This window comes from Ovis aries, chromosome 14 (genome assembly GCF_016772045.2).
Source record: "Ovis aries strain OAR_USU_Benz2616 breed Rambouillet chromosome 14, ARS-UI_Ramb_v3.0, whole genome shotgun sequence".
Taxonomy (NCBI): Eukaryota; Metazoa; Chordata; class Mammalia; order Artiodactyla; family Bovidae; genus Ovis; species Ovis aries.
In genome coordinates, this window is record NC_056067.1 from 47,950,101 (window position 1) to 47,963,290 (window position 13,190).

Sequence of the window (13,190 nt, forward strand, 5' to 3'; positions counted from 1 at the left end):
CCACCTACAGGCGCACAGGGTTCTGAACAAAGGCACTTTAATTGTCAGGCAGAGGGGCAGGATTCTCTGAGGCAGGCCATTGTGTATGATCATCATCATAAAAGCAATGGAAAGCAAGTCAGAGAAACTGTTTCAACATGGAATCAGAATTGACTTCTCCATGCAACACTTCCAGGGTCTGAGTGAGGACTCTTTTCTAACATTCAGAGATGAATTGTTTGAGGAGACACCCTTGCTGATAAAGCAAGAGACTTTATTGGGAAGGGGTGCCCAGGTGGAGAGCAGCAGGTTAAGGGAACCCAGGAGAGCTGCTCTGCCACATGGCTGGCACTCTCAGGTTTTATGGTGATGGGATTAGTTTCCAGATTGTCTCTGGCCAATCATTCTGACTCAGGGTCCTTCCTGGTGGCGAGTGCATCTTTCAACCAAGATGGATTCCAGCAAGGAAGATTCTGGGAGGTTGGCAGGACACAGCATCAGTAGCAGTAGCAAATTCTTCTGAGTTAGTTTTTTTTACAAGACATAAAATGGGCTGGTGTGTCTTCCCTCCTTTTGTCTCCTCCTGAATTCTGGTTACTTATTGGTGACAGCACCTTGTTTTTTTTTTTTAATCAGGACCTCCTGCTGTAAGACAATTCAGGCAAGCAGTTAGCATCATGCCTGGCCAAGGCATGTGGTTTTGGTCAATGGTTCCCTAACAAGATAAACAGGAAGGAAGGCTGCACTTTTTGAGAAGTCATAGAGAAGATGATGCAGAGATGTGAGTTCGATCTCTGGGTAGGGAAGATCCCCTGGAAAAGGAAATGGCAACCGGCTCTAGTATTCTTGCCTGGGAAATCCCATGGACAGAGGAGCCTGGCAGGCTACCATCCATGGGGCTGCAAAAGAGTTGGGCAAGTTGAACAACTCAACAACCACTGCCACAACAACAAACTCTGAGCCTTATGTGCTCAGTCCTGTCTGTAATACATTAGCATATGTTAAATGACACACCCACAGGCACCATGACAGTTCCAAGGCTGACCATAAAAGGCCAAAAAGTGGGCAGTGGTGGCCCAATTCCTGGAAATCCCTGCCCCTTCCCCCAAATAGTTAGAATACTGTTTGTTCATTAGCATATGAAATTACCCAGCCTATAAAAACTAACACTTGCTGCCCCCATACCCCAGAGCCTCTCTCACCTGAGATGACACACATTCTGTCTATGGAATGTGTGTTTCCCAAGATTGCTTTCAGTTTCTGAGGTGACCCTACTTCTGCTTGTGGAATGTGTTTCTCTCTAAATAAAGTTGCTTTCACTTTACCACAGCTTGCTCTTAAATTCTTTTCTGCCTGAAGCCATGGACCATAACTTGGCCGCCCATCCTGAATCTTTGGCAGCCTACCCCATCAAGACCTGTGATGTGACCATTCTCTCACTCCCCCTTCTCCTGCAACACAGGTAGAGGAAAGTCTGGCAAAGGCCCTGGGCTGGGCGGCTGCCTGGCAGGTGTGGGGAGCAATGAGGAGGTGAGTGAGGCTGGAGCAGGTGCTGAGGGGGCGAGTGGGAGGGGATGAGAGTCTGGCAGGTCCTCAGGGAACCTGTGGGCTTCCAGGGCCCTGGGCAGTGCTCAGGCCTTCTCCTGGAGTGAGCTGGGTCATGTGACCCAGGCAAATGGTGGAACTGCAGGATGAGACGGGGCCTCAAGATCAAGATGGTGGGTTGTCTCCAGCTGACTTCTGTCACTAGGGCCTAGGATGAACCAGGGGGAAGTGGGAGGCTTATGCTATTAAACAAACAAAATTTCCTCTCACGTTAAAATTTATTCCCAACATGGTGGGAGGAGGGCTCAACTTAGATTTCAAAGAATAAAAAAAATAAAATTATGTTTCTTGCAAACTTAATTTTTGGCCTGAGAGGTAGACCTCCGATCTATTTTTAAAATTTCCTCTGGCTGCCACTTGGAGGGCATGGGACAGGATTCCCAGAACTGGGAGCCAGGAGGCAGGGGGAGGCTGGGGCTGGACCATGACGGAGCTGTGGAAGGGGAGGAAGTGTGGGAAAGAGGGAGGAGAGGAAGGGTCCAGGCTTGGGCTCTGGTCTAGGGACTTGGGGATCATGAGGGACCCCTGAAATGTGGACTAGAAGGAGGAATGCGTTTCTGGGAGATGCTGTGGCCAGTTTGGGACGTTATGGGAATGGGAGTCCAAGAGCAGATATCCAGTAGGAAGCCCAGAGCTTCAGAGTGAAGCCAAAGCTGTAATTAACCAATGATACTCCAAACATCAGCCATTTAGTTTCACTTTCCCATACTTTGCCTCCTATCCATGTGTCACGTATACACTTAGCTAGTTAATCGTTTTCTTTAAATCGATTCACTTTTTAAAAAATTAAACACGTTTATTTATGCAGGAAACATCATTTCACTCCAGGAAGTGGAAAACGGCCATAAACAGAGTAGAATAGCACAAATAAACCCAATGATTTAGCAAGGATCAAGGAGAGGTGCTGAAAGCATGGGCTAAAAAGTTGTTGGTGGACAAGTTATTCAGGGTCTCAAGATACTGCCCACAGAGCATCAAAAAGCTGAATTGTGTCCCCTCCCCAAATTAGGGACCAAACAACGGGCTCTAGGACCTGAGTCATGTTTCCTTAACAGAACATTCCTTGACCAAATTAGGAAGACTTCCCGCACACACCAACCAGAAAGAGACAGGACATGCGCTCATCCTGCCTGGCTAATCATGTAACGCCAGCTACTCCTATAACTGAGACAAAGAACTGCCTGTATATAAGCCGCCATACTCCTTTGTTCGGGGCTCTTGTCGGATTCCACTGTGCTGGATGAGACTTGGGCCCTAGCGCGCTAGAAATAAACTCCTTTCTTGCCTTTGCAATACTGTGGTGGACTTGCTCTCTCAGTCGGTTCGGAGATACGGGCTCGGTGCATAACAGTCTTAACCCCCGGAACTCGGGGTATGATTACATTTGGAGAAAGGGTTTTTAAGAGGTGATTAAGTGAAAGTGAAGTCATACAGATGGGCTCGGATGCAACATGAAAGAAAAGAAAGAAAGAAAGTGAAGTCGCTCAGTCGTGTCCGACTCTTTGCGATCCCATGGACTGTAGTCTACCAGGCTTCTCTGTCCATGGGCTTTTCCAGGCAAGAGTACTGGAGTGGGTTGCCATTTCCTTCTCCAGGGATGCAACATGAGTGGTGTCCTTACACAAAGAGGAGATTAAAACGCAGACACACACGCCAAAGAAAGACCATGTTGGGACTTTCCTGGTAGTCCACAGGCTAACACTGCACTCCCGGTGCAGGGGGCTGATCCCTGGTCAGGGAACTAGACTTTCCCACGTGTTGCAACTAACAGTTCACATGCTGCAACTGAAAATCCCCTCACACTGCAACTAAGACCCGGCACAGCTAAATAAATAAAATAAATATTTTAAAAAATACCCACTCCAGTATTCTTGCCTGGAGAATCCCATGGACAGAGGAGCTTGGTGCTTGGCAGGCTACGGTCCATGGGGTCGCAAAGAGTTGGACACAACTAGAGCGACTGAGTACTGTATATAAGATAGGTAAACAACAAGCACCAAGTGCATAGCACAGGGCACTGTACTTAGCATCTCATAATAACCTGTAATGGAAAAGAATCTGAAAAATATATATATATATATATACATATGTATTCTTTAAATATTCTTAAAACTAACACATTGTAAATTAACTATACTTCAGTTTTAAGAAACAAACAAAGTCAAAGGCTGAGTCCCCTCTGAGATTCCAGGGGAAAATCCATTCCTTGTCTTTTCCAGTTTCTAGAGGATGCCTACATTCTTTGGCTCCTAGCCACAGCACGTCATCATATCTCCTCCTCTGACTCTGATCTCCCTGCCTCCCTCTTATAAGGGATTTACACTGGGCCCACCTGAATCCAGGATAATCTCCCCATCGCAAGATCCTGAATTTAATCATCAATAAAGTCCCTCTTGGGCTTCTCTGGTGGCGCTTATGGTAAAGAATTCACCTGCAATGCAGGACACCCAGGTCTGATCCCTGGGTCAGGAAGATTTCTGGGAGAAGGGAATGGCAATCCACTCCAGTATTCTTGCCTGGGAAATCCAATGGACAGAGGAGCCTGGTGGGCTACAGTTCATGGGGTCGCAAAGAGTTGGACACGACTGAGAGACTAACACTATCGCTTTTCAAAGTCCCTTTTACCACTTAAGGTAAAATATTCACAGATTATGGGTATTAGCAGGTGGACATCTTGGGAGGGGCATTATTCCGTTTACCCCAAGGAGGATCCAGTCAGAGAAGCTGTAGTTTTAGACAGCAGTGCCTGAGAGAGCCTCACTAAGAAGGTGATGTCTACCTAAAGGGTCTGAAAGAAGGGAAGGAAGGAGCAAGGTGGATAATGGGGAATGGCATGCCAGGAACAGGAACAGCCAATGTAAAGGTTCAGAGGTCTTTCCTCAGACCTGTTTCCTTTTCCTGGAAACCCCTGCCTCTAAACGACAGGGGTCAGAAGTTGGTGCTGTCCCAGATGCCTCCTGAATCTTGCTTGTGGGGCAGAAGGGTCTGAGATCTCTAATCATCGTTGGTCTCTTGCATAATCTCTATCGCCCATGGTTCCTCAAAGGGCAGCTTGGCCTGCGGAGAGAGGCAGGAGCCTGGGTCAGAAAGGAAACAGGTCCAGCCCTCCCTGCCACCCGCAGTCCTGAGGAGTGATCACCTGGTCCCCGGCGGGGCTCTGTCTGTGCAGAGTCCGCCTGCGGTGCCACTGGCGGAGGGAGGCTCGGACCTCAGAGCTGAGGCCCTTGGGCGCGCGGGCCGTGTCAGGCTCGTAGTGGGCAATGTGGTACAGCGCCCCAAACCACGTGGTCAGGTAGTACCCGGCTATGGACAAGAAGAGGAGGTCAGCGCAGCCATCTCAATTCCCCCGAAGCCCGCCCCCCGACCCCCGCAGGTTGCCCGCCTTCCCTCCCACAGCAGGCAGGGGGCCCAGGGAGCCCCTTGTCAGGTCCCGGGGTTCTGGGGCTGGGGGCTCACCTTCTCCCCGTAGTTCGTCCGGATCCAGGAGCTCCATGAGAAACTCTACGTCCAGCTGCGTCTCCCCAATGTCTGGACTCCAGATCAGTTCCTCTGTCAGCGCTGGCAGGAATGCGTCGGCCCCCAGGGGCTCTAAGGGAGGGAAGGACAGGCTCTGGGGTTGGAGGGGACGTGCTGGCAACTTCCAACCCATCCCTAAGACTGCGAGTGCCGGCTACCCTTCCGCTTTGCGTATGCAAACCACCCTCACCCCAGGTCCGCGTAGAGCTTGCCGTCTTCTCCCGCTCGACGTGTGCACAGCCGCCTGCTGCCTGGCTCCCACAACCCTCAAGTCACTCCACATACAGGTAGACTCAAGAACCCTGCTTTACCTTGGTTCTCCCCACGAGCCAGACCCTCGTAGACGTCACTGCACACCGCCAGCAGGAGCGACACCTTGCGGCGCGGGACGCAGGCAGCGTGGAGGTGCGCCAGGCGCGCATGAATGCGGCTCCGTAGGGCGGGGGCGGGGCTTCGCCTCTCACGCCCCGCCCCCTGGGCTCCCGGAGGCCCCGCCTCCGCCCGCAGGGCTACCTGTCGCCGCCGCAGTTGCCGCAGCTGTGAGGCGCGGAGCGTGCGGAGTCGCATCCACAGGGCGGGCTTCAGAGGCGCCAGCACCGCGCGGCACAAGGCCGCCTCCACTGCGGGGCCTGTAGGGGTTGAGGTGGGGTTAGGCAGGGCCGCCAGGTTGACCCATGCCACTTTCTCTCCACTGACCCACCATCACCAATCACCACCCCTTCCTAGTCTCTGTCCATCCACTTGTGTACACGTAAGTGTGAGCACATATGGAAGAAGGATCCTGGGAATGAACAACCGCTTGGGAGAGACAATATGCGCTGTCAGACATGCGTGAAACGGAGCAGTGGTGAACAGAGCAGGTGTTGCTACATGTGGGACAGGGAGTGTGAGTAGAAAAGGAAACAGATGTGCTCAGAGATGGAGAGAACGAAGTTGGATGTGAACACCGATGCAGGGCCAAGAGAAGGCAAGTGTGAACCTGTGGGGGTTTTCAGTTCCCTCTCAGCCCTCCCCCTTACCTAGATCCTCCTCCTTCTGGGGGGCCCCAGGCCCCCTGCTTTTGAAGACAGCCCTGACATCGGGATCCTTTGCTAAATGATCCTGGAGGTCAGTAAGGAGGTGCCGGACGTCCTGAAGCAGCTCTGTGGCCGGGTCCCCAGGCCTGTGGGGGCCCCCAGCATCTGAGGTGAGGCGTGCCCGGAACCCTCGGAACTGCTTGGCCACGTAGCTGCTCCGGGCCCTGGCTAGAGCCCGGACGTGCTGAGTGAGCATGTCCTCAGGCCCTTCTTCATCATCTTGGTCATCCTCCTCCTCCTTTTCCTCCTTCTCCTCCACCAGGCTGGCCAGAGCTGGCCTAATATGGTGTTCCTCTGGGCTGAGCGGGCCTTCCACCCAGGAGACACGGTGAGGGGCTGGGTTCCTGGGGGCTGATGTGAGGAGAGAGTTGGGTTCCACAGAAGAGCAGCAGCAGCTCCTTCATCCCTCAGGGGCCCCAGGCCTGCTTATCTAACCTGGACCGTGTCTCTCTGCAGTCTCTGGAGTTGTCTCTGCCAGGGTCTGCTCCATCCCCCATCCTCTGTGGGTCTCCAGGTAGAGCTTGTTCACCAGGAAGACCACCCTCCTTGAAGTGTTGAGTTGGATGCTGTCAATCTGCAGAGGATCTGGGGGACAGCAGGAGTGAGGTGTCCCAGGTATCCAAGGGGCCAGCCTTGGAGTCTTAGTGTTCGGCCTCATTACTAGAGGAACTGGGATTCAGTTCCTGGTACCTCCTCACTCAGACCCAGGAACTGAGCACCACCACCCTCAACTTTTTCAGGTCCCCTTGTGCCGTGGGCTTAGTCGCCCACTTGTGTCCAACTCTTTGCAATGCCATGGACTGTAGTCTGCCAAGTTCCTCTGTCCCTGGGGATTCTCTAGGCAAGAATACTGGAGTGGGTTGCCATGTCCTCCTCCAGGGGATCTTCCCAACCTAGGGAACGAACCAAGGTCTCCCGCATTGTGGGCGGATTCTTTACCATCTGAGCCACCAGGGAAGCCCCTCCAGTCCCCTTTCAGTTCACAGTCCCCTTTATCCTCCCTCAAACCCTGTAGTTCGGTCCCCTAGGTACCATTCTCCTGGACTGAGGAGGTGGATAGGTGGACTCTTTCTCCCTTAGAGAATCATGTCTCACCTGTGTTTTGGTCTTCAGGCCCCAGGGTAGGAGGGGGCAAGAGCAATGTTCTAGGCAAAATATCCCTGAGAAAAGATAAACAGGAGCCACAGTGTGGGTGGGGTGTCATAGGGAAGGATCCTCCTTAGCACCTTTGATGGATGACCTGTACCTGCTGGCTGATAGGAAGGCCAGGAGATGGGGCAGATCTGGCATGCAGAGCTTAGAGGATTCCAGACACACACCTGGGGTAGTGGAAGCGAAAAAAGGCAAGAAGGAATAAGTTAGAAAACTTGAGGGGTAGCAGCGTTCTTTTTTCTGGGGCTCTCTTCCCCAATCCTGCAGTTCCCCCCAAGAACCTTCAGAACAGAAAAATTTCTAGCCGTTGCAGTCCCCTTCTTTTCCTGTGTTCTTATGCTAGCATCCCACTTATGCCACCAAATATGATTCATTCATTAGGCAACATTTATTAAGATAACTATTTATTTTCAGGCATTGGAGATACATTTGTCAAAAGGCAGATACATTCACTGCCTGCCTGAGCAAACAAATAATGCTAAGTGTGTAGTGTATTGAGTACCAGAAATGAAATAGAGTGATTGAAAGTGACTAGGGCTATCATTAGCTGTGGTGGTCAAAGAAGATTACATTTCTATAGAGGTCGAAAGGATGGAGACTAAACTAGCCATTCAAGGAAGGGCACTCATACAGGAAAAACAAATACAAAGGCCCTGAAGTTAGGACACATTTAGCCTGCAAGAGCCTGCTCAAAAAAACAGTCTCTAGAGCAGAGAGAATGGCGGGCAGTAGTGAGCAAGTGCTCACTACTTATGAGCAAGTGCTCATAGTCTTATAGGCCATGATAAGGAGTTTATTTTTTAAATATTTATTTATTTGGCCATACTGGGTCTTAGCTGCAGCCTATGGGCTCTTCATTTTGGTATGAAAACAGTTGCAGCATGCAGCATCTAGTTTCTCAACCAGGGATTGAACCCGGGCCTCCAGCATTGGGAGCATGGAGTCCCATGAGGAGTTTAATGTTTATCTAAAATGTTGTAGGGCTTCCCTGGTGGCTCAGAGAGTAAAGCGTCTGCTTGCAATGTGGGAGGCCCGGGTTTGATCTCTGGGTTTGGAATATCTCCTGGAGAAGGAAATGGCAACCTACTCCAGTATTCTTGCCTGGAGAATCCTATGGATGGAGGAGCCTAGTAGGCTACAGTCCACGGGGTCGCAGAGTCGGACACAACTGAGCAACTTCTTTCTTTTTTTTTTTTTTTAAAGATGTTGCATGTCCTTCGCAGGGTTTAAGGCAGGAATGTATAACATCTGGTTGATGTTTGAAAATACCACTCTGGCTGCTATGTCCAGAATGGACTGCAGGAAGAAAAGGGTGGGAGCACAGAGACAAGGAATGTGGCCGCTGCAATTGTCTGGGCAAGAGGTGATGGTGGTTAGGATTAGGGTGATGGATGTAGAGAGGATTAGGAAGATTCAGGAGATATTTTACAATGAAAAATGACTGATCTTGGTGATAAATTTGTTGTAGACTGGAAACTTGAGGGTAGGCTCCTTACCTCCAGGAAGCTTCTGGATCTGGTAGGTGTTGACTTCCCCTGATGAAGGTCCTGTCTTCAACACCAGAACCTGTCTGGGATCATGTCCTATGACCAGGAAACTCTGGGGGAAGGGAGACAAAGGCCAAGTTGAAGAGGAATGCTGCAGAAGTCTATTACTATTGCCTGCCTAGTGTCCATTTCCTTTATTTTGAGTCCCACACTCCAAATTTCCTTTAGAAAACTCTATTCCACTCTCTACTCTAGGTCCTGCAGGTTGGACTAACTCTCCCAAGAGCCCTAAGGGTGGGTCCATGACCTGACCTAGCCAATAGGATTGAGTGTTCTCTGACCACTGTGGCTGGTTCCGAGATGGGCATGTGAACCAAATGCAGCCAGTGGAAATCTCCCACAGGAGCTCTTTGGAAAGAGGCCTCTTTTTACACTGGGGTTGCTAACCTGGTAAGTAAGATGTGGCCCTGTGCTTGGGCCAGCCATCTAGAATTGCTTTATCCAAATCTATTCCCTACTCCTTGCAGAACTCTAGCTTCATTCAGGGCATTAACAGGCCCAGCCATAGCAGATAGGTAGTGATCAATGTAGGCACTGGTTCTCACCTCGGCTGCGTAATTCCCAGGAGAGCTTTTATTTTTTGGTTTGTTTGCTTTTTGGCTGCACAGCATGGCTTGTAGGATCTTAGTTCCTCCACCAGGGCTCAAACCCGAGCCCTCAGCAGTGAAAGCTTGGAGTCCTAACCACTGGACTGCCAGGGAATCCTTTCCAGGTGAACTTTTAAAAAATACTGCTACCTGGGCCTTGTCTGTATATTCTGAATCAATTGTGAAGGCTTTTGTTTTTGCTGGTAAAAGGAAAAAATGCAGCTGGTGCCTCCTTTCTTCCTTCCTCCTGCCTGGAATGCACATACGTGCTTGGGTCTGGGGCAGCCGCTGGGCAACCATAAAGGAAGTCTAGGAGAACTGCTGAGATGTCCTTGATGTCATTTGAGGAGCAGAACTAGAACCTTCAGCTGTCTTTCTGGTTAAGTTAGAAAGATAAAGCCTACGTATCAAGATATTGAAGAACAAGTGTTTATTTGCATTGAAAAATATTTAGAATTTCCCAAAGTTTAAAGCAAAGCCAAGGAATTCCCTGGAGGTCCAGTGTTAGGACTCTGCACTTCCATTGCAGGAGGTCTGGGTTCAAGCCTTGGTCAGGAAATTAAGATCTCAGAAGCCGTGCAGTGTGGCTAAAAAAAAAAAAAAAAAAAAAAGCCAAGAAATGGGATGAAGAGAAATATATATATTGTCTGATGTTCAAGATCCAGACATCCCTAAAATTACTTTTACTTCTGGACTTTTTGTGCTTCCCTGGTGGCTGAGATGGTAAAGAATCCGCTTATAATGCAGGAGACCCGAGTTCTATCCCGGGGAAGATCCCTTGGAGAAGGGAATGACTACCCACTCCAGTATGCTTGCCTGGAAAATCCCAAAGACAGAGGAGCCTGGCTGGTTACAGTCCATGGGGTCGCAGAGACTCGGCCATGACTGGGCGACTAACACTTTCACTTTCACTGGTCTTTTCAGTCATGTGAATCAATAAGCAGGGCTTCGGTTTGCCTGGTTTGTGTTGTGCTTGTCACTGGCAACTGGCAGGGTCCTAACTGGTTCAGGGTATCATGGGGAGGGTCAGAGAGGGTGCCTAGGGGTGAGTACTTACCCCTGGTGGCCACAGGTCCAGAAGGGCTTTCGCACTGTGGGCATCCAGCTCTGGGATCTGCCACACCCCGCATGTCCTCTGAAGGCGAAGGAGTGACTCTGGGGTCCCAAGGACCCTTAAGGGGGTCTCACCAGCTCCATTCGCCTGTGATGGGATTAGTCTGGGACAGGCAGGGACCAGGAGACCACGGGACAGAGGAAGGCAGTTGGACTTTGAGATGGGGTCAGAGGTACAAGAAGGGGAAGCCTGGGGGCAAAGGGTCAGAGATGGGGTTCTGGGTCCTGTCTAGAGGTGGGTGGGACTTGGATGGAAGGGGCTTCTGAATCCAGGGAGGCGGAGACAGCCTCAGCAACCCTCACCTCTCCTGGTCCGTGGGGCCTGCTGAGGCCTTGTCCTCTGGCTGGGCTGTCATCCTCAGCGTGCAGGAGGCCAGGGAGCCATGGTCTGGCCTCTGGCAGGGAGGAAAGTATGTCTCAAGGCTGCTCCAGCCCAGGGGTAATATTCCAAATATTTACAACCCACATGGCAGAGACCTGGACCAACCAGGATGGACTTGAGACCCCTCGCTGTGCCAGGTGTTAATTCTTCAGTTCCTGGGTGGTGGGGAGATCTGGGGATCCTAGCGGGGAGGTTGGTAGGAGGAGAGGGAAGGGGAGGTAGGGGGAAAGGAAGAGGACTCAAAATAGCAGCTATTTACCAAGTGGTAGGGTAATATTTTTTTAGGGAAGCCCAGGTGCTCAGCTGTAAAGAATCTGCCTGCCAGTGCAGAAGAGGATTTGATGCCTGGGTCACACTGATCCCCTGGAGAATGAAATGGCAACCCACTCCAGTATTCTTTTTTTTTTTAATTAAAAAAATATTTACTTGGCTGCACCAGGTCTTATTGGCGGCATGTGGGATCTTCAGCGTTTGCTGCAGCCTGTAGTTTCTTCAGCTGTGGCACGCAGAAGGGATGCCAGGGATCTAGTTCCCTGACAGGGGATCAAACGTGGGCCACCTGCACTGGGAGCGTGCAGTCTTAGCTACTGGTCTACCAGGGAAGTCCCCTACTCCAGTATTCTGCCCTGGGAAATTCTATGGACAGAGGAGCCTACAGTCCATAGGACCACAAAAGAGTTGGACAGGACTTAGTGACTAAGCAGCAATAACAGGATGCTATTTTATATTTTAACATCCAGGGAAGCCTTATGAAAGGGGACCAAATGAATAACAACCATTGTCAAAACCCAGGGCCTGGAAAAGGGCTCTGCCCATTGTAGACACTCTGTAAATGTGATAATATGTTTATCACATTTTACGATGTCTCTTCTTCCTCCCTTCCCTGATCACAAAGGGGCCTTCAAATATTTTCCCCCAAGGTTTTATCATGAGAGGTCTCAAACAGAAGAATTAAAATAGGAACTTCCCTGGTGGTCCAGTGGTTAAGAATCGGGCTTCCCATGCAGGGGGTTCAGCTTTCATCCCTGGTTGGGGAACTAAGACCCCACATGCAAGTGAAAGTGCTAGTCGCTCAGTCGTGTGGGACTCTGCGACCCCATAGACTGTCGCCCGCCACAGCCTCCTCTGTCCGTGGGATTTCCCAGGCAAGAGTACTGGAGTGGGCTGCCATTCGCTTCTCCAGGGGATCGTCCCCACTCAGGGATCGAATGTGGGTCTCCCACATTGCAGGTAGACTCTTTACCTTCTGGGCCACCAGGGAAGCCCAAGATACCATGTTGCAGAGCAAGTAAGCCCCTGTGCACTGCAAATACTGAGCCCAGGAGTTCTAGACCATGCTCCTCAACAAGGGAAGCCCTCAGGCCCAAACAAAGACCCAGCGCAGCCAAAATAAGCAAATTAAAAAAAAACTGAAATGATTTTACAGGGAACATTTATGTACCCACTACCTAGATTCTACTATTGGCATTTTACTCTTTCTGCTTTGTCACATCTGTCCCTGTAGCCACTGGATCCCAACTCTTAACCCGGTATAGCTTCCTATGGTGGGTTATCAGTTAAGGAGGGCATTCTAAAATATTTTCCTTGCAGCAGTCCCAGGAGCAGGAATCCTAGGTCCTTCCATCCATCCATCCATGTGCCCATACATCCAACAAATATTTACTGAAGTACAGGACCAGTTAGGTGCCTGGGGAAAGGGCGATGGGCAGAATAGGCCCCTGCTCCCAGGGGCTTCCCTTCTTCTTGGGGTGGGTATAAGGGATGCATAATAAACAGCTAAATCAACCCATCAGCCCACTGTCCCGAAGTCCAGGGTGTTAGGAAGTGGGGGACAGAGAGCAGGTGCTCTGCCTAGGGGAGAACAGGCAGGAAGGGTGGGGAGAGGGAGGCAGAGGCTTGCCTGGGCCCCATGAGAAGGCAGAAGGAGATGAGGGGTGCTGGGCAGGGTGTGACGGGGGCAGCTGCCTGATGCCACAGGGAGGCTGTGGGTCAGTGTAGCGGAGGGGGGTGGTGATGCCAGCTGCTCGGTCCCCTGGGGGCCCCTACCTGTTCTCCGAGGGGAGGCCTGAAGTAGCAGGAAGTGAAAGTTCCTCACGGAGAGAGAGAGGAAGCTGAGCTGGCAGGGGAAGAGGCGGGGCTGGGGGGATCTGAAAAGGGACCCTCCTCCCTCTTTCTGGGGGCTCAGGCCTTGGGTGACCCGGCTTTGGAGGAAGGGACTCTGGCAGGTGCCTGG

General features: G+C 51.0%; 1 protein-coding gene across 3 annotated transcripts; it reads right to left on the reverse strand.

Moving 5' to 3' along the window:
- Positions 1-2,354: 2,354 nt before the first annotated feature.
- Positions 2,355-13,039, reverse strand: RINL (Ras and Rab interactor like). 3 transcript variants are annotated; one of them, XM_060398605.1, is made up of 13 exons: positions 13,004-13,039; positions 10,879-10,970; positions 10,520-10,663; positions 9,421-10,049; positions 8,825-8,927; positions 7,423-7,495; positions 7,272-7,336; positions 6,612-6,761; positions 6,120-6,527; positions 5,412-5,729; positions 5,041-5,172; positions 4,724-4,887; positions 2,355-4,641 (listed from the first exon to the last, which is right to left on the reverse strand). In XM_060398605.1, exons 4-13 carry the CDS (start codon positions 9,760-9,762, stop codon positions 4,579-4,581), a joined length of 1,818 nt encoding a protein of 605 aa, XP_060254588.1. In that variant the 5' UTR covers positions 9,763-10,049; positions 10,520-10,663; positions 10,879-10,970; positions 13,004-13,039; the 3' UTR covers positions 2,355-4,578. The 3 variants fall into 3 exon arrangements, with proteins under 3 accessions (XP_060254588.1, XP_042087932.1, XP_027834059.1); XM_042231998.1 differs by lacking the exon at positions 9,421-10,049; XM_027978258.2 differs by lacking the exon at positions 9,421-10,049 and having other exon boundaries at positions 10,520-10,679.
- Positions 13,040-13,190: the final 151 nt, after the last annotated feature.